At 43.8% G+C, this 21,567-nt stretch overlaps 1 protein-coding gene across 1 annotated transcript in view; it reads left to right on the top strand.

Annotated features, from left to right (window-relative positions):
• SCN10A (sodium voltage-gated channel alpha subunit 10) overlaps window positions 1-21,567 on the top strand; it is a 103,650-nt gene that overhangs the window by 51,914 nt on the left and 30,169 nt on the right. Inside the window, 3 exon segments of the mRNA XM_023554824.2 lie at window positions 685-858; window positions 19,038-19,397; window positions 21,089-21,535. Coding sequence (XP_023410592.1) covers window positions 685-858; window positions 19,038-19,397; window positions 21,089-21,535 — 981 coding nt within the window.

Below are 21,567 nucleotides of genomic sequence, written 5' to 3'. Positions count from 1 at the left end.
AGGCCTGTGTATTCCGAGGCACCTCTGGCTGGGTTCGAACTGCTAACCTTTAGGCCAGTGGTCGAGCACTTAACCGTTAGCACCACCCAGGGACTCATTAAAAAGAATATGAGAGACAATGTATTATTATTGTTCTTGCTAATAACTGTTATTTATTAATGAACTACTATCTGTCGGGCTCTTTGCTAAAAAATCCATAATTTCATTTTATGCCCATTGTACAGATGGGAAAATTGAGATTCAGGAAGGATGGGTTATTTGTCCAAGGTTACACAGGCTAGGAAATGACTCAGTTGGGATTTTTGTCTGGGTTTGTGTAGCCCCAAAATCCATGCTTTTTAACTACTGAGCCAGACTGGCTTCTCATTTGCATAATTATATAATAATAATGATCCTAATGACTGTTCCCACTTACCCTACTTTTAATTTCATATGGAAAAACCGAGGCGTGGGTTCTAATACACATGCCCCGAGCATTGGTCCAGAGATTTCTCTATTCTGCCACGTTGAATGCTCCCTTCCCTGACCCTTCAGGAGCCTGTAGAGAACAAAGACATTGAACAAAAACAAAACAAGAGGATTTGATGTTTTAAAAACAAGACATTTTCCTGCTGCTGTATTTGCCATTGCCTCCTGACCCAACAGACCCCAGTGTGATGAAACCCTGTTTCCGTCCATCCACAGGTCTTTACCATATTTTTTACCGCTGAAATGGTCTTCAAGATCATTGCCTTTGACCCCTACTACTACTTCCAGAAGAAGTGGAATATCTTCGACTGCCTCATCGTCACTGTGAGCCTGATGGAGCTTGGCATGTCCAAGAAGGGAAGCCTGTCCGTGCTGCGGACTTTCCGCCTGGTAATGCTTTCTCATGGCCAACCGGGGAAAGTCCCACCCAGGTCGAGGAAGCCCACCTCTGAGAGTAGGCACCATCCTCACGGGGTTCCACGAACCAGCTCCTCCTTCCTCTGCTCCTTCTGTCCCTGTGGAAAGGAGGCGGGCATGGCGCCGGGAGCCTGGAGCCTTGGGATGTGGTCCCAGCTCTTTGCTGACTCCAAGTGGGACATGCCTTCTCCTCTCTGGACCTCAGTCCCTTCATCTGCACAAAGAGGGGGGGCTTCCAGTTATCCTTCCTGTTCTCTCATCAGATAGTGATAACACTGATCATGACAGCAGCTGGTAATTGTTGAGCACTTACAATGTGTCAGGCACAGCGCTAAGCCCTTAACAAACCAGTAAACCAGCTGCTGCTGAGTCGACTCTGACTCATGGCGACCCCGTGTGTGTCTGAGTAGAACTCTGCTCCGTAGGGTTTTCAATGGCTGGTTTTTCAGAAGTAGATCTCCAGGCCGTTCTTCCTAGGTGCCTCTGGGTGGCTTTGAACCCAAGTGGTAGGTTAGTAGCCAAGTGCTTAAACATTTGTGCCACCTAGGAGCTCCTTCAAAAAAACCCTTAACATAAAGTACCTCATTTTATGCTTACAACAACCCTACGAGATAGCTGCTTTTGATATCCCCGTAGAGAGATGAGAATAACTGAGACATTGAAGTGACAACCCCAAAGCCCCACAGCTGCTGGACACGAGGCAGAGATGGAAGTCGAATCCCAATTGCCTGATCCCAGAGTCCCAGGTCCTTCCCACCACAAGGAGGCTACTTCTGATGCCCCAGCACCTCGAGTCACAGCCCAAAATATCTCACGCACCCAAAAGCTTCCTCCAACGAGCCACACGCAAATGCCCTCCTCCAAACTCAGCTCCAGGAGGGGCTCCCCGTTGCACTCAGGCCACCCGCTCTTATAAGAACTGCATTCACCTGGTTTATTAGATTACCAGGAGAAAACTTGGGGTCGCTGGGTCTTCCAAGTCCCCAGGCTATCTGGAGGAAGCTTGGTGCTTTGCTGACTGTTGGGGGTGAGCAAGATCCCTGAAAAGAGCAGGAAGCTTGTTCTCAGTGCTCTCTCACTGCCAACTGGGAGCCCAGTGTCCAGTTTCAGAGAGAAATGACAAAATGAAGGAGGGTGTGGCCAGCAACGTTGCCAAATTCCAGCTGGGCAGCTCTAACAATGTTGGGCATCCAGAGGTTGAAGAGGCCAGCTGGTTCAGGGGAGTGGTGAAGTGTTAGGTCAGCAAGTCCGCTTGGGGTGCTGTGGGGGCTAGAGAGACAGCACTGACCCCTGGGTCTCAACTCATCCAGTTTAGGGATGACAAGCTCAAAAGCCTATGGGACTCAGGCAGGCAATGACGTGAAGCTAGCCAAGGAGGAGATGTTGGCACTGGATATTTGATCCATCTGGTCAGGGCAGCAGCTACTCAGTTCAGCCCCAGCAGACCCAATGCCATGGCACCATTCCAGGGAGCGGCATTTACACAAAAATCACTGTGACTTGTGCCCCTTGGAGTAGCCAGAAATGCAGTTCTGTCACTTATTGTCAGAGTTTCCAATTTTTAACGAGAAACCAGAAATGCAGATTTTTATGTGAGTATTTTTAATATCTGTTACTAATTCAATTTAAAAAAAAAACTCTGAAGGCCAAACAAAGCATGTTCTAGGACATGTTTGTGCCATGGACCACTGGCTGACGACATCTGTCCGTGCTGGTGATATCTTCACCATCCTGTGGAGGAGAAGGGCAGAGGCAGGCTTGCAGGCCTCTCTGTCCATAACCTGGAAACTTTAGAAGTTGGGAATCAAGTGCCATGTTTAGAAGGACAGATTGCTCTAAGTACGTAGAAAATGACGACAAAAGGCAGGCACCTAAGCTAATGGTCAGTGTACGTTTTCCACGGACAAGCGTTGAGCATCAACAATCTGTACTTCCTATGTCTCGGGAGAGTCCAAAGTTAGTGTCCTTGTATTTTTGGCACACTTGAGGAGAGACAGGGCCCTGGTTAAGGCTCAGGCTGCTAGCCAAAAGGTCGGCCGTTTGAATCCTCCAGCTGCTTCTTGGAAATCGCATGAGGCAGTTCTATCCTGTCCTATAGGGTTGCTATGAGTCGAAATCAACTCAATGGCAATGGGTTTTTGGGTTTGGGGGGGAGACAAGCTTAGCATTTTAAGGTTTATGAGCTACTTCTGTTCTTGTTCCATGAAGTTAAGCAGATTTTCTCTATAGCCTGGGCCTACGGGGCAGGCGTATGCTCCCCTCCTTCCTGATCCTAACATGCTGATCAACTCACAACTGCCTAACCACAGCCACCAATGTCACACTTTCTCAGGGTCTATTTGTCCCTCTCCTCCACCATCTCCACTTCCCTCATTTGCCTAACTTAGATTTCATGGCCCATGAGTATTATTTTTCACTGAAAATAAACTCGACCACCTTTCCCCTCTACCCCTGTGCGTTTTGTGTTTGGAAAACCGTACTCTAGAGTTGAACACAAATATCTCCCTTCTCTGTGCCTACACCTGAGCTGTGGATATTACTGAAGAAAAATCACATAACCCAACCAATTAGTTTTATTTTCAAGTACTCTGACCACAAACCTTAAATGGATACTCAATATGGTCCAACAACCCTACTATATTTAATAAAGTCCGCAGTACCTAGTTACATGGTTTCCTACACTTCAAGATGACAATTTCATGCCTTTTCCCCTCTCCTCAATCTTCCTGCCTCTTCTCCCCCAACCTAACCCCACCTCCTACTCTCAGCTGATGATCTCACCCTAATTCCAAACCAAGAAAATAAAAGCCTTCTGAGAAGAACACCCTCATCCCCGCCACCAAGTCTTTCCATGGGTAAATCTGCGTACAGCTTGTCTGTATTTCTCCGAAGATGATAGAAGTGTCTCTGCTCCTTTTGTAGACCAGTCCCTCATCTGGGGCTCTGGACCCCATTCCTTCTCCCTTTCTCAAAGACTTCGCTCCTCCAGTTATCACCCAGCTCTCTTATGCATTATTTCCTCCTACTAGCTAATTAACAATTCCCAGCGTTCTAAAAACACGCTGCCTCTTCCATCTTAAAAAAATAAAACCCTCATCTCATGTCAATCACCAGCCTCACTTCTCTGATGTGATGCTCAAAAAAATCTCTCCAATAGGTGATATCCTGACCATCTCACCTCATTTTCCCCTCAACCTTCTCCAGTATGGCTTCTGTTTCCACTCTTCTCAGATAAGGTCTGTCATGATTATAATGTTGCCAGATCCGAAGTTTGTTTTTATGTCCCATCATGGATTGAATTGTGTCCTCCCACAAAATATGTGTCAATTTGTCAAGGCCATGATTCCCAGTATTGCGTGGTTGTCCACCATTTTGTGATCTGATGTGATTTTCCTATGTGTTGTAAATCCTAACCTCTATGTTGTTAATACATCAGGATTAGAAGCAGTTAAGTTAATGAGACAGGACTCAATCCACAGGATGAGGTTGTATCTTGAGTCAATCTCTTTTGAGATATAAGAGAGAAGAGAACAGAGAGGAAAGGGACCTCATACCACCAAGAAACAAGAGCCAGGAGAATAGCACATCCTTTGGACCCAGGGGCCCTGCACTGAGAAGCTCCTAGACCAGGGGAAGATTGATGACAAGGACCTTCCCCCAGAACCGAGAGAGAGAGAAAGCCTTTCCCTGGAGCTGGCGCCCTGAATTTGGACTTCCAGCCTGCTAAAGTGTGAAAGAACAAACTTCTGTTTGTTAAAGGCATCTACTTATGGTATTTATGTTATAGCAGCACTAGATAACTAAGACATCTTTTAATCTTAATTTCTCAGTAGATCTGAACACAGTAATAGCCACTCTATCTTACTTGAAACACATTCTTCTTTAAACACTCTCTCAGATTTTCTCATACCTCACTGGATGCTCCTTTTTGGTGCCTTTTTAACCCCTCCTTTATAGGGTCGCTATGAGTTGGAATCGACTTGACGGCACTGGGTTTGGTTTGGTTTTGGTCTCTTCTTAATTTCTAATATTTAAAGCCCCCAGGACTTCACTTTCTTCTTCATCTACAATGGTTCTCCAAGAGAATTATAAATACCAAGCATACATTGACGACTCTAAGATCTGAGCCCTAGAGTTTTATACGTAAGTCCTTTCATGTCTTGTTCATTTGGGTGTCTAGGAACCACTACAGCATTAATGTGTCTACAAAGGAACTCTTTACTACCCCTCACCCCGACCTGGCCAGTTTGTTTATTGACACCCACTATCCACTCTTTTGGACAAGCCAAAAACAAAATAAAATTTTACCCATGATCCTTCAAATCCATCTCCAGGTCTTGTTGACTATAGCTCCAAAATACATCTAAAATCTGTCTACTTCTTTCTATCTTCACTGCCCCCACCATAGTGTAAGCCATAACTGTCTCTCATTGGACTTCTGCAATAGTCTCCATATTGGTCTACCCACCTCTACTCTTGCCCTCTGCAGTCAGCCCTCCACCCAGCAGCTAGAGTGAATTTTTAAAACCATAAGTCTGATAATGGCTATCACCTCCCTATAACCCTTTAGTGTTATTGCAATAATTGCCGGTGATCTGAGAATAAAATCCAAAGTCCTTATTATGGTCTACAGAGTCCTGCATAATCAAGGCCTGCCCACTTCCACAAATAACCTCCTTCTTGATCACTATGTTCCAGCCATAAAGGCATTCTCTCTCTTTACCACACGTAACAGAACTTTTCCTGGCTATGGGTCTTTGCACATTTTTTCCCTCTGCCTGGAGTGCTTTTCCCACAGCTCTTCACTTGGTTCATTCCTTCTCATCTTTCCAGGCTCAACTCATACGTCACCTCCTCAGAGGTGCCTTCCCCAACCACACTACCTAAAGTTGGATTCCCTCATCCAATTAACCTCTTTTTCACAGTATAAAATTATTCTGCTCTTCTATGAGGCAAGAACCAGTTTTCTTATTCATCATTCTCTCCCAAGGCCCTAGTACAATGCCTAGCATGACTAGGAACTCAGTAAACATCTGGTGATTGATTGATAGAAGGAAGCAAAGATGAAGAAAAAAGCAGGGAAAAAAGAAACATAAATTCTGTGCCTTCATTCTTGATTTTTCCTCCCTCCAAAAATATCATCACTCTTCTCATTATCTAAGGCCTTGTTCTATTAGTCCATTGTTCTGTCCTTATACCAATACCATACTATCTCAATACTGTAGCTTTAAATGTGTGTGTGTCTGGTAGGGAAAGTCACTCCTTCATTTTACTTTTTCAAGAATATCTTGGCCGCTGCATTTCTACATTTATTCTAGAATCAGAATTGTAATTTTCATGCACATATACATACAACACTATTGGTTTCTACCATTGGGATTTGTCTTAGGCTGAGTTCTCTAGAGAAGCCAAACCAGTGAAATAAATAAAATAAATATATAGAAGAGATATTTATCTCAAAGAAATGGCTCACGTGGCTGTGGAGGCTGGCAGATCCCTAATCTGTGGGTCAGGCACCAGGCTGGAGGCTTCTCCTGATTCATGTATTTGCAGGGGCTGATGAACCCAAAATCGCCGTTTAAATGACAGGCTATTAGCTCATGGGGCTGCAAAGGCTGACAAATACCAGAATCGGCAGTCCATGTCCCACAAACCAGAGGCCAGAGGATGATGAGTCAGATGCAAGGTCCAGAGCAAGTGAGCGAGCTTTGCCAGAACATCCACATATATACTGGATGCAGGCCATACCCCCAAGGAAACACCCCTTACAACTGGTGGGCTGATTGCATCAGATCACATCATGGAGGATGACCACATCATTACATAACTACCAAATTACATCATTCCATAACTGCCAAACCACTGAGAATCATGGCCCAGCCAAGATGACACACATTAACCGTCTCAGGATTGTAATAACCGATAGGTCAATTGGAGAAGTGTAACCTCTACGCAGTCTTCTAATCTGTGAAGATAGCACACTCTCTGTTTGCTCAGATCTTTCGATAAGTATCTTTCAGAAGAGTTTTAAAATTTTTCCACGAAGGTCTTGTATATCTTTCTTTAGATTTATTCCTAGAACTTCCTAGTATTTTGTTCTACTCTGACATCTCTTTTTAAATGCCTTTGCTTTTTTTTTTTTAAACTGGTAGTTTGATATTTAATATTTTTGTATCCAGAAATCTCTTATTAACTCTAATGACGTATCTACATAATCCTTTGAAATATCTTTGAACACAATCAGATCATGTGCTAATAATGACTTCTGTTTTTTCTTTTCTGATCCTTCTAACGCTTGTCTCTTTTTATTATGTTATTGGGCTGGTTAGGACATCAAGTACCACACTGAAATGTTAATAGCAAGCATCCTCGTCTTTTTCCTGATCCCAAAAATAACTAATTCTGATATTTGTGGCAAGTTTTTTTTAAAGATACCCATTATCAGTTTAGAAAGTTCTCTTTTGTTAAGAATGTTTATCACGAATGGATGTTTCATTTTATCAAACGATTGTTCTGCGTGTATTAAGATAATCACAGGATTTTCTCCTTTAATCTGTTAAAGTGGTGAGTTATGTTAATTGCTTTCCAAACCTTAATCGCCTTTGCACTCCTGAAATTAACCCAGCTTGATCAGGATGCATTTTGTATACACTGGAACAGTTAGTTTGCTAATAATTTAAGGCTTTTGCACTCATATTGGTGATTAATATTTGGGTAGTACAGTTAACTTACTTAGCTGCTAACCAAAAGGTTGGAGGTTCAAGTCTACCCAGAGGCACCACGAAAGAAAGGCCTGGCAATCTATTTCTGAAAAATCAGCCATTGTAAACCCCATGGAGCACAGTTCTACCCTGACACACACGGGGTCATCATGAGTCAGAGTTGACTCAATGGCAACTGGCTTGTTCGTTTATTTTCATTTTCCTTATTTGCATGTCCTTGCCTGGTTTTGGTATCAAGGTTATGCTATTCTCCATAAAAAAGAGTTAAGGAAAATTTCTCATCTTCTGTACCCAATCTTTGAGTAAGATCGTTACTTATTCCTTGTAGGTTTGGTAGAATTCACTAGGGAAGCCGTCTGGGGATCAAGATTTTTTCCACTGGTTCGATTTTCCTAACCGTTATGAAATTAGTCAGGCTTTCAATTTCTAAGTTATTGTTGGTTAGTTATATTTCTCTAAGAAGCTTTCCTTCTTAGAAAACTTTTTGCTGGCATGAAGTCATGCGTGCTGCTCCCTTATCATTTAGGATCTACATCATTTGTTCCTACCTCACCTTTTTCTTTCGTAATTTGTACTCCTTTTTTTTTTTTTTCCTTTGTCTTGCCAAAGATTTGTCAATTTAATTCGTCTTTTCTTTTGGCTTGTTGGTGCTGCCTACATCACTGATATTTTCTATTTCAATTAACCGTGCATCTTATCTTAATTACATCCTCCTTTCTGCATGTTTTTACTCTTTATTTCTAACTTTTAAGACAGAATATTCAGCCAATTTTCTTTTCCAATATATTCACTTAAGGCTTAAATTTTCTTCCAAGAACGGCTTTAATATGTAGAATTTTCCTTATTGTTTGGTTCTAAGTATTTTTTTTTATCTTTATTGTGCTTTAAGTGAAAGTTTACAAATCAAGTCAGTCTCTCATACAAAAATTTATACACACCTTGCTATATACTCCTACTTGCTCTCCGCCTAATGAGACAGTACAGTCCTTCCCTCCACTCTCTATTTTCGTGTCCATTTGGCCAGTTTCTGATTCCCTCTGCCCTCTCATCTCCCATCCAGACAAGCAATGCCCACATAGTTTCTTGTGTCTCCTTGATCCAAGAAGCTCACTCTTCACCAGTATCATTTTCTATCCCATTGTCCAGTCCAATCCCTGTCTGAAGAGTTGGCTTTGGGAATGGTTCCTGTCTTGGGCTAACAGAATGTCTGGGGACCATGACCTCTGGGGTCCTTCTAGTCTCAGTCAGGCCATTAAGTCTGATCTTTTTACAAGAATTTGGGGTCTGCAGCCCACTGCTGTCCTGCTCCCTCAGGGGATCTCTGTTGTATTTCCTGTCAGAGCAGTCCTTGGTTGTAGCCGGGCACCATCTAGTTCTTCTGGTCTCAGGCTGATGTAGTCTCTGGTTCATGTGGCCCTTTCTGTCTCTTGGGTTCATAATCACCTTGTGTCTTTGGTCTTCTTCATTCTCCTTTGTTCCAGGTGGGTTGAGACCAATTGATGCAACTTAGATGGCTGGTTCTCAGTATTTCTTAATCTCGACTTAGATTTATTCTTTGACTCAAAGGTTAATTAGAAGAGAGTTTCTTAATTCATAAACATATATGGTATTTTTAGTTATCTTTATGCTATTGAGTTCTAGCTTAATTGTGTTATAGTCGGAACATATGCTGTATGATTTTAATATTTTGAAATTTACTGATAATTTCTTTTTGGCTCAGTATATTTAAGAACATTCCTTAGGTGCTTGAAAAGAATTAATCTTGTGTAGTTTTAGGTGCAAAGCTCTGCATATATTCACTGGGTACAGAAAGCTCATGGTGTGGTACAAATAGTCTGTATCCTTGACTAGTTTTGTCTGCTTACATGATTCAAAAGTGACTGATTTGGTTTGGTTTGTTCTAGCAATTACTGAGAGGGCAGGGTATAAAAATACCTCCCACTATGATTATGACTTGGTCTGTTTCTCCTTATAGTTCTGACTTGAGGCTGTGTTATTAAGTGCAGACATATTTTAAGTTGTTGTATCTTCCCAGAAAGGTGAAACTTTTATCATTAAGAAGTGACCTTCTTTATCTGTAGAAATGCTTTTGCCTTAAAATCTCTTTTGCCTGCTATTAATAAGGTATCCTCGTGGTGCAGTGTTTAAGCACTCAGCTGCTAATCGAAACGTTGGCAGTTCGAACCCACCAGCCGCCCGGTGGGAGAAAGGTCCGGCAGTCTGCTTCTGTGAATACTTACAGCCTTGGAAACCCTGGGGGGCAGTTCTGTTTTGTCCTGTAGAGTTGCTATGGGTCAGAATCGACTTGACGACGACGCAACAGGTTTTTTTTTGTTTCTTTTTTGTGGTGGGGAGGAGGTTTGCTTTCTTTTAGTTTAGAGTTTGCCCGACACATGTTTTCCTAACCTTTTACTTACAGCCTTTATGTATTCTTAGAGTTTTTATCTGTCTCTGTTAAATAGTATACATTATTCCTACTCAGTTCTGACAATCTAATCTTTGTCTTTTAACTACAGCATTTTTTCCATTTATTTTATTGTTAATATTGATATATTTGAATAGGTGTCTATCATTATATTTTGAGCTTCCTATTTGTTTCATCTGTCTAGTTTTGTTTTGGGGGGTTTGGGGGGAGGGTTTGTGTTTTCATTTGTTTTGTTTTTGTTCTCGCTCTTTCTTATTTTAGATTGTTCATTTTTTGTGATTCCATTTTCCCCCTTTACTGTATTGGAAATTAAACACTTTGTTTCTGTTCTTGGAGAAGTTACCTTAGACATCACCATGGGTAGTTAACTTAATCAAAGTCAAAAGTTAGGTAAACTCTTTACCTTCCTCCAGGACAAACTTTCATCCCAGTTACCCCTTCCCAGATTACTATTGTGTTAAGTATTTTAATTTTATCTTGTTAAAAAAAAAAGCTTTACAAATTAGTCCAGGATAAATAATGCTTGCTACTGTACGAAACAATCACGAAGACTTAGTGGCTTAACCCAGGAAATGTCCATGTCTTGCCCACATCACAGCTTGATGCAAACTTACAGCTCTAGGTGGACTCCTTCAAAATGTGGCCGGGGCATCTGAAGAAGGTCTGCACAGCCTCCCTACTGACTGTGGAAAGATGGCAGGCCAAGGCTTGTTCTAAGTTTAAACAGTCAAAGCCTTTCTCAGTCAGAGCCCATGGTTTCTTTTGCAATACAATTCCCTCAAAAACTTAGATAGCTTCAGACCTCTGTGTGTTATACACCCACAGTGCTTTCTTTTTCTCAATTCTGCTCTATTTTTTGTTATTGTTTTCTTGGTCCTCATGCCGTTCTCTCTCAAAAATTCATGGTAGTTACACCATGGATATCCACCACCCCTCTGTCAGTTTGTCACATAGTGGTGGCTTGCATGTTGCTATGATGCTGGAAGCTATGTCACTGGCATTTCAAATATCAGCAAGGTCACTCACAATGGGCAGGTTTCAGCAGCACTTCCAGACTAACACAGACGAGGAAGAAAGGCCTGATGACCTATTCCTAAAATGTAGCCAATAAAAACCCTATGGATCACAACACGTGTTGCCTGATATAGAGCTGGATGATGAGGCCCTTAGATGGGAAGGCACTCAAATGCACAGTGTCCACGGCCACCATGAAGAGGCACAGGACCGTAGGACCAGATGGCGTTCTGTTCTGTTGTACACGGGGCCTCCATGAATTGGAGCCAACTCAATGGCAATTAACAACAACAACAACACACCATTAATATAGTCTTTGCTCAGAGTTGCTTCATTTCAATGAAAAATTTAACTGGGTCTTCAGCGCTTGAGGACTTTATCCCATTGCTACTGTTTGGGATCTAGAAGCAGCATACTTTTCCAAAGCTTCAAGACTCTAAACTGTGGGGTTCTGTTTCATTTCATTTCTTCCTGTAAGCCAGCTAAATCTTTCCTGAGTTCATCTGTTTCCTAATAACACCTTGCCAAATGTAACCAGTTGTAACGGACACATATTCCAGGGTACTGCTTTACAAAGTCTTCCCCTAGAGCTGCTGTCTCAGGAGGCTCATTGTCCACCCCAGACAGGGATGGATTACCCAATAAGTAAGGTACGCACGGTCCTAATTGTGCTTACTTACTGATCTGTAGTGCACAATTTCACCAGTTTTTCACTACCTCAAAGATGTGGTAAAACGTATGTGAAACTTAAATTTTGTCTGTTCATCTTTCCCACTAACCCACTGCCGTCAAGGCGATTCCGACTCATAGCGACCCTATAGGACAGAGTAGAACTGCCCCATAGTTCCCAAGGAGCGCCTGGAGGATTTGACCTGCTGATCTCTTGGTTAGCAGCCGTGGCATTTAACCATTGTGCCATCTTTAGAGCTCTAAAATTTCACTATAAGGTGTCTTTTTATTTATGCCGTTTAGGATTCATCGACTTTTTGAATCTGTGATTTTTTTTTTTTTTTTTCAGTTCTGGAAAGTTTCCAGACATTCTCTGGACAAATAGAGCCTCCACTCCATTCTATTTCTTCTCCTTCTGGACTTTGGCTAGATTTACGTTAAACTTTCTAACCCTGGAGCCCTGGTGGTACAGTGGTTAAGAGCTACAGTGAGCTACAGCTGCTAACCAAAAGGCTGGCAGTTCAAATCCACCAGCCGCCTCCTTGGAAACCCTACGGGGCAGTTCTATGCTGAACTATGAGTCGGAATCGACTTGACAGCACTGGGTTTGTTTGTTTTTTTTTGGTTTCTCACTCTATCCTCCGTGTCTCTTCCATCTCTTTATGTTTCCCATCTTACGTCTCACTGTGCTGCATTCTGGGTAATTCCTTCTGAGGTATCTTCAGTTCACTCATTCTTTAAACCGTGCCTAGTCTGACATGACTCTCCCATAGTTTTTAACTTTAAATATTATATTTTTCGTTTCTGGAGTTTCCATTTATTTTCCAAAACGTTCTTGTTCTAATTTATGGTTTCTTATTCTCTGCACATAATCTTTGCCTTTTTTTTTTTTTTTTTTAACATACTACTAATTATACGTAGTCTTTGCTAATAATTTTATTCTTTAAAGAGTTTGCATGTCTGGTTCCGCATCTGTACGCCCTCCTGGATCTCACTGGGGGGGCCTCGTCCTCTCTGTGTCTGGTTTACTGCAGCTTTTGGACACCTTTTGTGGGCACTCTGAGGTCTTGGATGAAGGCAGGTTCCTCCAGAGAACAGCTGCACAGCACCTCGTGTTACCGCCAGCTCAGAATTGCTCTGAATGAAATTCTCAGTTTGAAAAACCTAGGCAGTGTGACTTCCAGCTGAAATCCTGTGTGAGCCCCACTTCGCAGTTCCTAATTCTCAGTGTCAAACTCCCCCCCCTCCACCCCGCCCCGCCTTGGTATCTTGCACCAGAAAGCCAACTTCTTGTGTGTTCTCCTGGGCTTACTTCCAATTGGCCCCCACGTGGAAAGCATAGCTCTATAGGCTCCAGTCTTCACGGAGGGAGGGACTCCATGTTCTCAACTTTAGACAGGCCCTGGTCTTGTTTCCTGCTCCACAAGTCTAACGAGAACTAAGCTCAGATTCACTCGTTTTTGCAAATGTCTTCAGGGAAAAAGCTGGCTTCGGTGTTACGTTTATCTCTCCGAATTCCCATATTTATTTAATTTTAGCCTGAAGACTTGTTTACTTTATTGACATATCATCAATACATTTAAGGTTTTATCATCCAGCATTTTTGTTGTTTTCGATGGAAACGGGGATCCAAGTTCATTGTACAACATAGTGCCCTTCCTTCTGATAGTTTCCAACAATACAAGGCCCATCATTCAGCACCAGGAGGTGACCTCTGCAAGGGGGAGAGGAGAGATGTCAGAAAGACCTTTCCTTCCATGATAAACCAAGCCTGTTGAGTTGATTCCAACTCGCAGTGACCCTATAGGACAGAGAAGAGCTGCCCTATAGGGCTTCCAAGGAGCAGCTGGTGGATTCCAACTGCCAACCTTTTGGTTAGCAGCCAAGCTCTTAACCACTACCCCACCAGAAAAGTTTAAATTTAAAATTAGAAATTGACTTCAAGTCCTACTATCCAAATATACCCACTGTTACCAACTTGGTTTACAGCATTTTTTTTTTCTAAATAGAAGTTTTTATATAAATCCTGAGATTACAGAAATTATTCATTAAATGTAAAAGAATCTCCAGCAGCTAAAAGTAGGTATTTATAAATATTACATAATCTTATGAAGAGGCGCTTCTGGTGTAATGTTACACTGGGCAAAGATTACAGGGAGCCATTGGTTGGGGTAGAGTTGAGAGTCTTGAGAAGCATGGATGCAGGTGGGGCCGCTCTCCTGGACACTCATTCTTGGCCCCAGCAAGAGCCAGGTGGGTTGTTGGGCACTATGGCCCCAGCAGTGGGCACTCTGCAGATGTCTGCTGACCCACTGGCTAATGGTAGGGCCCCGAGCCCAGGTATTTCTCTGTAACAGCAAGTGGAGGGACTCTGTTTCTTCCTCTTCGTAAAGACAACAGGAGAATTAATGAAGAATGACTGGATTCGCGTCCCATAATGAGAATTATACATAATTTGCTTACAGTTTAGCGTAAGCTTAATTATGGACAACAAGCAATAACAATTGTCTAAGGGGACTCTGGTATTAATTTCCACATTCTCCCTACTAAGCAACCAATGGTAACCCTTAGCCAGAAGTGATTAAGACAACAATCAGAGCTGTGGTCTTTTAGCTCAAGTGCCGGTGAGCATCCCCTGTGTGCCTCGCTGACCCCAGCCATGCCTCCCTTGGCCATGTGGTATGGTAGATGGCTGTTTTACAGTGTCACAGCCCCACTCCGGGTCTCTGCTTTCTCACTGCCTAGGGTTTACTGTGAGAATGGAGACTTTTATCAGTTATGTTGCTAAGGAAATTTTGCATTTCCCCAATACCCTTTTCAAGAGGGCTCAGCCTAGTTGCTAATACTCAGTTTTTATTTTCATTTATCAGCTGCTTCTGTGTCCAATCCACGGAGTTGGTGTTTTTTGTTTTGTTTTGACCTGTTTTTATATTATTGTACTTTAGATGAACGTTTACAGAACAAACTAGTTCCTCATTAAAGTGAGTACACATGTTGCTTTGTGACATTGGTTAACAATCCCACATGTCAACACTCTCCCTTCCCCACTTTGGGTTCCCTGTTACCAGCTTTCCTGTACCCCCTGCCTTCTCGTCCTTGCCCCTGGGCAGGTGTGCTCCTTTAGTCTCGTTTGTTTTATGGGCCTGCCTAATCTTCGGTTTTAAGGGTGAACCTCAGAAGTGACTTCATTACTGAGCTAAAAGGGTGTCCAGGGGCCATACTCTCAGAGTTTCTCCAGTCCCTGTCAGGCCAGTAATTCTGGTCTTTTTTTTTTTTTGTGAGTTAGAATTTTGTTCTACATTTTTCTCCAGCTCGGTCCAGGACCCTTTATTGTGATCCCTGTCAGGGCAGTCAGTGGTAGTAGCCGGGCACCATCTAGTTGTACCGATCTCAGACTGTTGGAGGCCGTGGTAGATGTGGTCCATTAGCCCTTTGAACTAATCTTTCCCTTGTGTCTTTAGTTTTCTTCATTCTCCCTTGCTCTAGACTGGGTGAGACCAGTGGGGTATTTGGATGGCCACTAAAGTTGGTGTTTGAAGGTCAGCTTACAGCATGAGGAGAGTAGCTTTCACATTGCGTCCAAGGTGGACGTGGATCCCCTGCCAAAGAGAGAACTGGATACGGTACTTCCTGTGTAGGAGGGCCGAACCTCCTCCGCTGGAATGCACTCGATGCCTTGTGGGTGGTCAGCTTGTTGCCACGCAGCTTTGTTCAGCAAGCATCCTAGCCCCTCGACCGAGGCAGGCCTTGAGTATGTGCTTCATAAACATGTGTTAACTGCCTGACTGATTGTTGAGGCGGGATATTTCTTTCTAACTCATTAGAGAGCCACCCAGAAGCATTTTTGAAGTGTGTGTACATCTTTATACACCCCAGCAGGGGCAGTGGTGGTTTAAAGGTAAAATTGCTGCCCTCTGTGCAGGAGAGCTGGGTTTGATTTCTGGCCAGTGCACCTCAGTGCAGCCACCACCTGCCTGTCAGTGGAGGCTTTCATGTTGCTATGATGCTTAACGGGTTTCAGCAGAGCTTCTAGACTAAGATAAACTAGGACGAGAGGCCTGGGTCACAATGGTACAATCCCAATTGTGTGTGGGGTTGCCATGAGTCCGGGCGACTTGACAGCAGCTAACGACAGCATACATCACAGCACAATGTTCCTTCTGTCTTTTGGGTTTACAATGAGGACATTTGGGGCTTTTGTCTTGTCTCTGTAACTAAATCACTAGTCCCATGAGGGCAGGAGTACACTTCTCTCTCTCCATGTACTTCATAGGCAAGACTAGTGCCATTTGCATGGGTGGCTGGTATCAATAAGATGAGTAGATTGGCTGATTGATTAAAGGAACACACCAATGTGGGTCTGTGAAATCATTTAAAAAAAAAAAAATGACAAACCCATTGCCACCAAGTCGATTCCGACTCATGGCAACCCTATAGGGCAGAGTAGAATTGCACCACAGAGCTTCCAAGGAGTGCCTGGTGGCTTCGAACTGCCAGCCTTTTGGTTTGCAGCCTTAGCTCTTAACCACTATGCCACCAGGGTTTCCATAGATGTGTGCAGTGTCAGAGCCGGTGCTGTCCACTGCCCCAAGATGAGAAGTGTCCTACTAGAAGCTTAGCCAGTACCTGCCAAATGCAGCAGTCACGCCCGGCATGTCAAAAATGAACCTGTTCTCACTTATTTGTGAGCTCCATCACACCTCAGCCTACCCTCATAGAGGGGCAATTCTTTTCATCTCTGACCTGCAGGAGACATCAGAACTGTGGCTAGTTTTTATTGTTGTTAGGTACCGTCGAGTCAGTTCTGACTCGTAGTGACCCCACGTACGACAGAACAAAACACTTCCTGGTCCTGCACCATTCTCACAATCGTTGCTATGCATAAGCCCATTGTTGCAGCCACTATGTCAATCCGTGTCCTTGAGAGTTCTCTTTTTCTCTGACCCTCTACCAAGCATGGCATCCTTCTCCAGGGACTGATCTCTCCTGATAATATGTCCAAAGTACGTGAGACAAAGTCTTACCATCCTCGCTTTCAAGGAGTACTCTGGCTGTATTTCTGCCAAGACAGGCTTGTTCATTCTTTTAGCAGCCCATGGTATATTCAATATTCTTCTCCAACACCACAGTTGAAAGGCATTGATTCTTCTTTGTTCTTCCTTATTCATTGTCCAGCTTTCACATGCATATGAAACCATTGAAAATACCATGGTTTGGGTCAGGCGCACCTTAGTCCTTAAAGTGACATCTTTGCTTTTGAATACTTTAAAGAGATCCTTTGCAGCAGATTTGCTCAAGGGACTACATTGTTCGATTTCTCGAATGCTGCTTCCATGGCTGTTGATTGTGGATCCAATAAAACGAAATTCTTGACAAATTCAATATTTTCTCCATTTATCATGATGTTTCTTATTGGTCCAGTTATGAGGATTTTTATTTTCTTTATGTTGGGTATAACCCATACTGAAGGCTGTAGTCTTTGCTCTTCTTCAATAAGTGCTTCAAGTCCTCTTGCCTTTCAGCTAGCAAGGTTGTGTCATCTGCATATCGCAGGTCATTAATGAGTCTTCCTCCAATCCTGATGCTGTGTTCTTCTTTACATAGTCTAGTTTCTTGGATTATTTGCTCAGCATAAAGATCCAATTTTTTTAATAAGCATGGTGAAAGGATACAATCCTGACACACACCTTTCCTGATTTTGAACCATGCAGTATTCCCTTATTCTGTTTAAACTACTGCCTCTGGGTCTATGTAAAAGTTCCATGTGCGCACAATTAAGTGTTCTGGAATTCCCATTCTTCACAATATCATCCATAATTTGTTATGATCCAAACAGTCAAATGCTTTTGCATAGTCAATAAAATATGGGTAGACATCTTCCTGGTATTCACTGCTTTCACCAAGATCCATCTAACATCAGCAATGATACCCCTTTTTCCACATCCTCTTCTGAATCCAGCTTGAATCTCTGGCAGTTCCCTGCCAATGCACTGCTGCAACCACTTTTGAATGATCTTCAGCAAAATTTTACTTGTGTGTGATATTAATGTTATTGTTTGATAATTTCTGCACTCTATTGAATCACCTTTCTTTCAAATGGATACAAATATTGCTCTCTTCCAGGCAGTTGGCCAAGTAGCTGTCTTCCAAATTTCTTGGCATAGACGAGTGAGTACCTCCAGCACTGTATCCATTTGTTGAAACATCTCAATTGGTATTTCATCAATTCCTGGAGCCTTTTTTCCACCAATGCCTTCAATTCAACCTGGACTTCTTCCTTCAATACCATTGGTTCTTGATCACATGCTACCTCCTGAAATGGTTGAACATCAACCAGTTCTTCTTGGTACAGTGACTTTGTATTCTTTCCTTCTTCTTTTGATGCTTCCTGAACCATTCAATATTTTGCCAATAGAATCCCTCTAAATCACAACTTGGGGCTTGAGTTTTTTCTTCAGTCCTTTCAGTTTGAGAAATGCTGGCCACGTTCTTCCCTTTGGGTTTTCTATCTCCAGGTCTTTGCAAATTTCATTATAATACTTTACTTTGTCTTCTTGAGCCACCCTTTGAAATTTTCTGTTTAGCTCTTTTACTTCATTATTTCTTCCTTTATCTTTAGCTACTCTACACTCAAGAGCAACTTTCAGAGTCTCTTCTGATATCCATTTTGGTGTTTTCTTTCTTTCCTGTCTTTTTAATGACCTTTTGTTTTCTTCATGTGTGGTATCCTTGATGTCATCTCACAACTCATCTGGCCTCCTGTCATTAGTGTTTAATGCATCAAATCTGTTCTTGAGATGATCTCCAAATTCAGGTGGAATATACTCAAAGTTGTATTTTGGCTCCTGTAGACTTATTTTAAGTTTTCTTCAGCTTCGCTTTGAATAGACTAAGGTAGCAAGACTACCACCCATTATACATACAAAAAAAAAAAAAAAAAATCAACCCATTGCCGTAGAGTCAATTCTGACTCATAGCGACCCTTTAGGACAGATTAGAACTGCCCACAGGGTTTTCAAGGAGCATCTGGTGAATCTGAACTGCCAGCCTTTTGGCTAGGAGCCGTAGCTCTTAACCACTATGCCACCAGGGTTTCTGCCACCCAGTATATGACCTCTGGTTTTGCCACAGTCAATTGACACTTAGGGATCGCAGAAAGCTAATCATATTTTTTCGACTCGAATGCAGCTTCTAGAATGAACCCTGTCTTAAGGCATGAGCTGCCTGTACTTTTCCCAAACCTTTGGTTTCTGGCCAAGACTCCAGATTAAAGGTGATGAGAATAGCTACCAGGACCTAACATGATCTCTGTTTCTCTGCAGCTGCGGGTCTTCAAGCTGGCCAAGTCCTGGCCAACCTTAAACACACTCATCAAGATCATTGGAAACTCAGTGGGGGCACTGGGAAACCTCACCATCATCCTGGCCATCATTGTCTTTGTCTTCGCTCTGGTTGGCAAGCAGCTCCTCGGGGACAGCTACCGCAATAACCGGCGCAAAATCTCCGCGCCCGGGGAAGAATGGCCCCGCTGGCACATGTATGACTTTTTCCACTCCTTCCTCATCGTCTTCCGGATCCTCTGTGGGGAGTGGATCGAGAACATGTGGGCCTGCTTGGAAGTTGGGCAGAAATCCATATGCCTCATCCTTTTCTTGATGGTGATGGTGCTGGGGAACCTGGTGGTGAGTGGTGAACCCCACTGGGGACACTGTCTTGTAGGCAATGAGGCGGCTGCTGGGGTATCCTAAAAAAGCTTTGACATTGCACATTTTCATGCCTAAATGGTCCTTCCCTCATCTTCAGTCTTCAAACTTTCCAAAGTTACGTGAGACACATTATAAGCAGTATCCCTTGGGGACAGCCTGGCTTTCTGGAATAAGTATATGTGATAGAGAAGGAAGACCCGTTTAGAATCCCAGCTCTGCCCTTTACTAGCTGGGTGAGCCAAGGCAAGAGATTTAATCTCCCTGAGCTGGAATTTCCTTAGAATCAAGAAAATAGTGCTTACTCATGGGCTTACTGGGAGAATTAAATTACAGGAGATGACATACCCAAATTGCCTACTGCAGTGTCTGGGCCACAGCAGGCACACAATAAATGGTAGCCATTAGTTGTTGAAGGAAAATTTTCCTTCCCTTCTGTAGGGGGTCTCAGAAGATATTTTTCCTCAAAGTAGCAAGAGCCAGCTGATTTCTCCACACTAGGAGCACGGACAGGCATGATTGGACAAGAAAAAAGAGAGAGCCTGGGTCATGAACAACATCAAAGGTCACAATGATAACAACAAAATCGCCCCCTAGGTATACAGGATCCTTCTGGAGGCCTTCCTGCCAATTAGCCACTGTCCCCTTCTCTGTCCCAGCCTGGCTTCTCACCCACAGCTCATCTCCACCCTCTCTTCCTGAGTGCCCCTGCTCTCCCATCAATGGCTGGCTGTGAGGTTGGGTGTGGTCTTCCAGGAGCCCTTTGCTTATTGCCCTGGAAGTCAACCAATTTCGAACTGCAGTGGGGAGCCCTGGAGGGTTCCTGACCCCCACAGGCCCCACAGATGAACACAGTGACTTCATCACCAATCCTGACATGTGGATCTCTGTGCCCTTTGCACAGGTGAATCTGACCTTGGAGACTCGAAGGATGAGGAGGAGGAGGAAGCTCAGAGCTCCAGATGGGAAGTGACCCCCAAAGGGCAGTTCTTTTCCCCATAGGAGTTTTATAGACTGGAAAGCGCTAAACCAAGAGATGAATTCAGGCTCTTGGAAGTCTTTCCCAACCTGGGCCCTGAGCTGGAGTGCCTTCTGCCTGCATTCCCAAGTGAGGGGCTATCTAAAACTCCCACTCTCCATGCTCTACCTTTCTTCCAGGATGAACTCGCTACCCCTGCAGACACAGGGTCCCAGCCCTCTGGCAGGAAGTCTGCCTCTCTGAGCACTTTCATATCTCTCATGTCATTTCATCTTCACAGCCATCTGAAAGATAGAAAGCCCCCACTCCCTGCTTGCAGGTGAGGAACATGACGGTGGAGGCAGCAAGGAGATGTCAGAATGAGAAATACAACCCTGGCACTTTGGCAGGTGATGGTGGTCCCAGGAAGACCTGAGCCTGCTCCTCTCTGTTGTCTCTGAATGTCTGGGAGCTCAGCAGGGTGATCCTCCACTGTGATGGAAGATGTACTTCCAAGCCTTCTCCACCTGAGACAGTCACTCTGGGACATCCCCAGGGCTCCCTGATCTGGTCTCAGAATGTCTCTCCCCGCAAAAGGAAAGCACTCCAGGGGGTGCTGGAGAGGCCTAAGCTGTGGCTGTCCTGCCATCCAGCTGGTTGGCTATGGCTCAGCCCTGACAGAGTGCTGTTCTCTCCCATTCCTTCTCTGTAGGTTCTCAACCTGTTCATCGCCCTGCTGCTGAACTCTTTCAGTGCCGACAACCTCACAGCCCCAGAGGATGACGGGGAGGTGAACAACCTGCAGGTAGCACTGGCACGGATCCAGGCTTTTGGCCATCGCACCATGCGGGCCCTCTGCAACTTCTTCCACAGGCTCTGCCTGCTTCCCTGGCCCAAGGCGGCACCCCAGCTGGTGGTCAAACTCCCACTGTCCAGCTCCAGAGCTGAAAACCACATTGCTGCTGATACTGCAGTGGGGAGCTCTGGAGGGGTCCCTGCCCCCAGAGGCCCTGGGGATGAACATAGTGACTTCATCACTAATCCCAACGTGTGGGTCTCTGTGCCCATTGCTGAGGGTGAATCTGACCTCGATGACTTGGAGGATGATGGTGAAGAGGATGCTTGGAGCTCCAGACAGGAAGTGGTCCCCAAAAGTCAGGTAGGAGTTTTCCCCATGGAAGAGCCACGGGA

This window comes from Loxodonta africana, chromosome 27 (assembly GCF_030014295.1).
Source record: "Loxodonta africana isolate mLoxAfr1 chromosome 27, mLoxAfr1.hap2, whole genome shotgun sequence".
In the NCBI taxonomy this organism is placed as follows: domain Eukaryota; kingdom Metazoa; phylum Chordata; class Mammalia; order Proboscidea; family Elephantidae; genus Loxodonta; species Loxodonta africana.
This window is presented reverse-complemented; position numbering and strand designations above follow the sequence as displayed.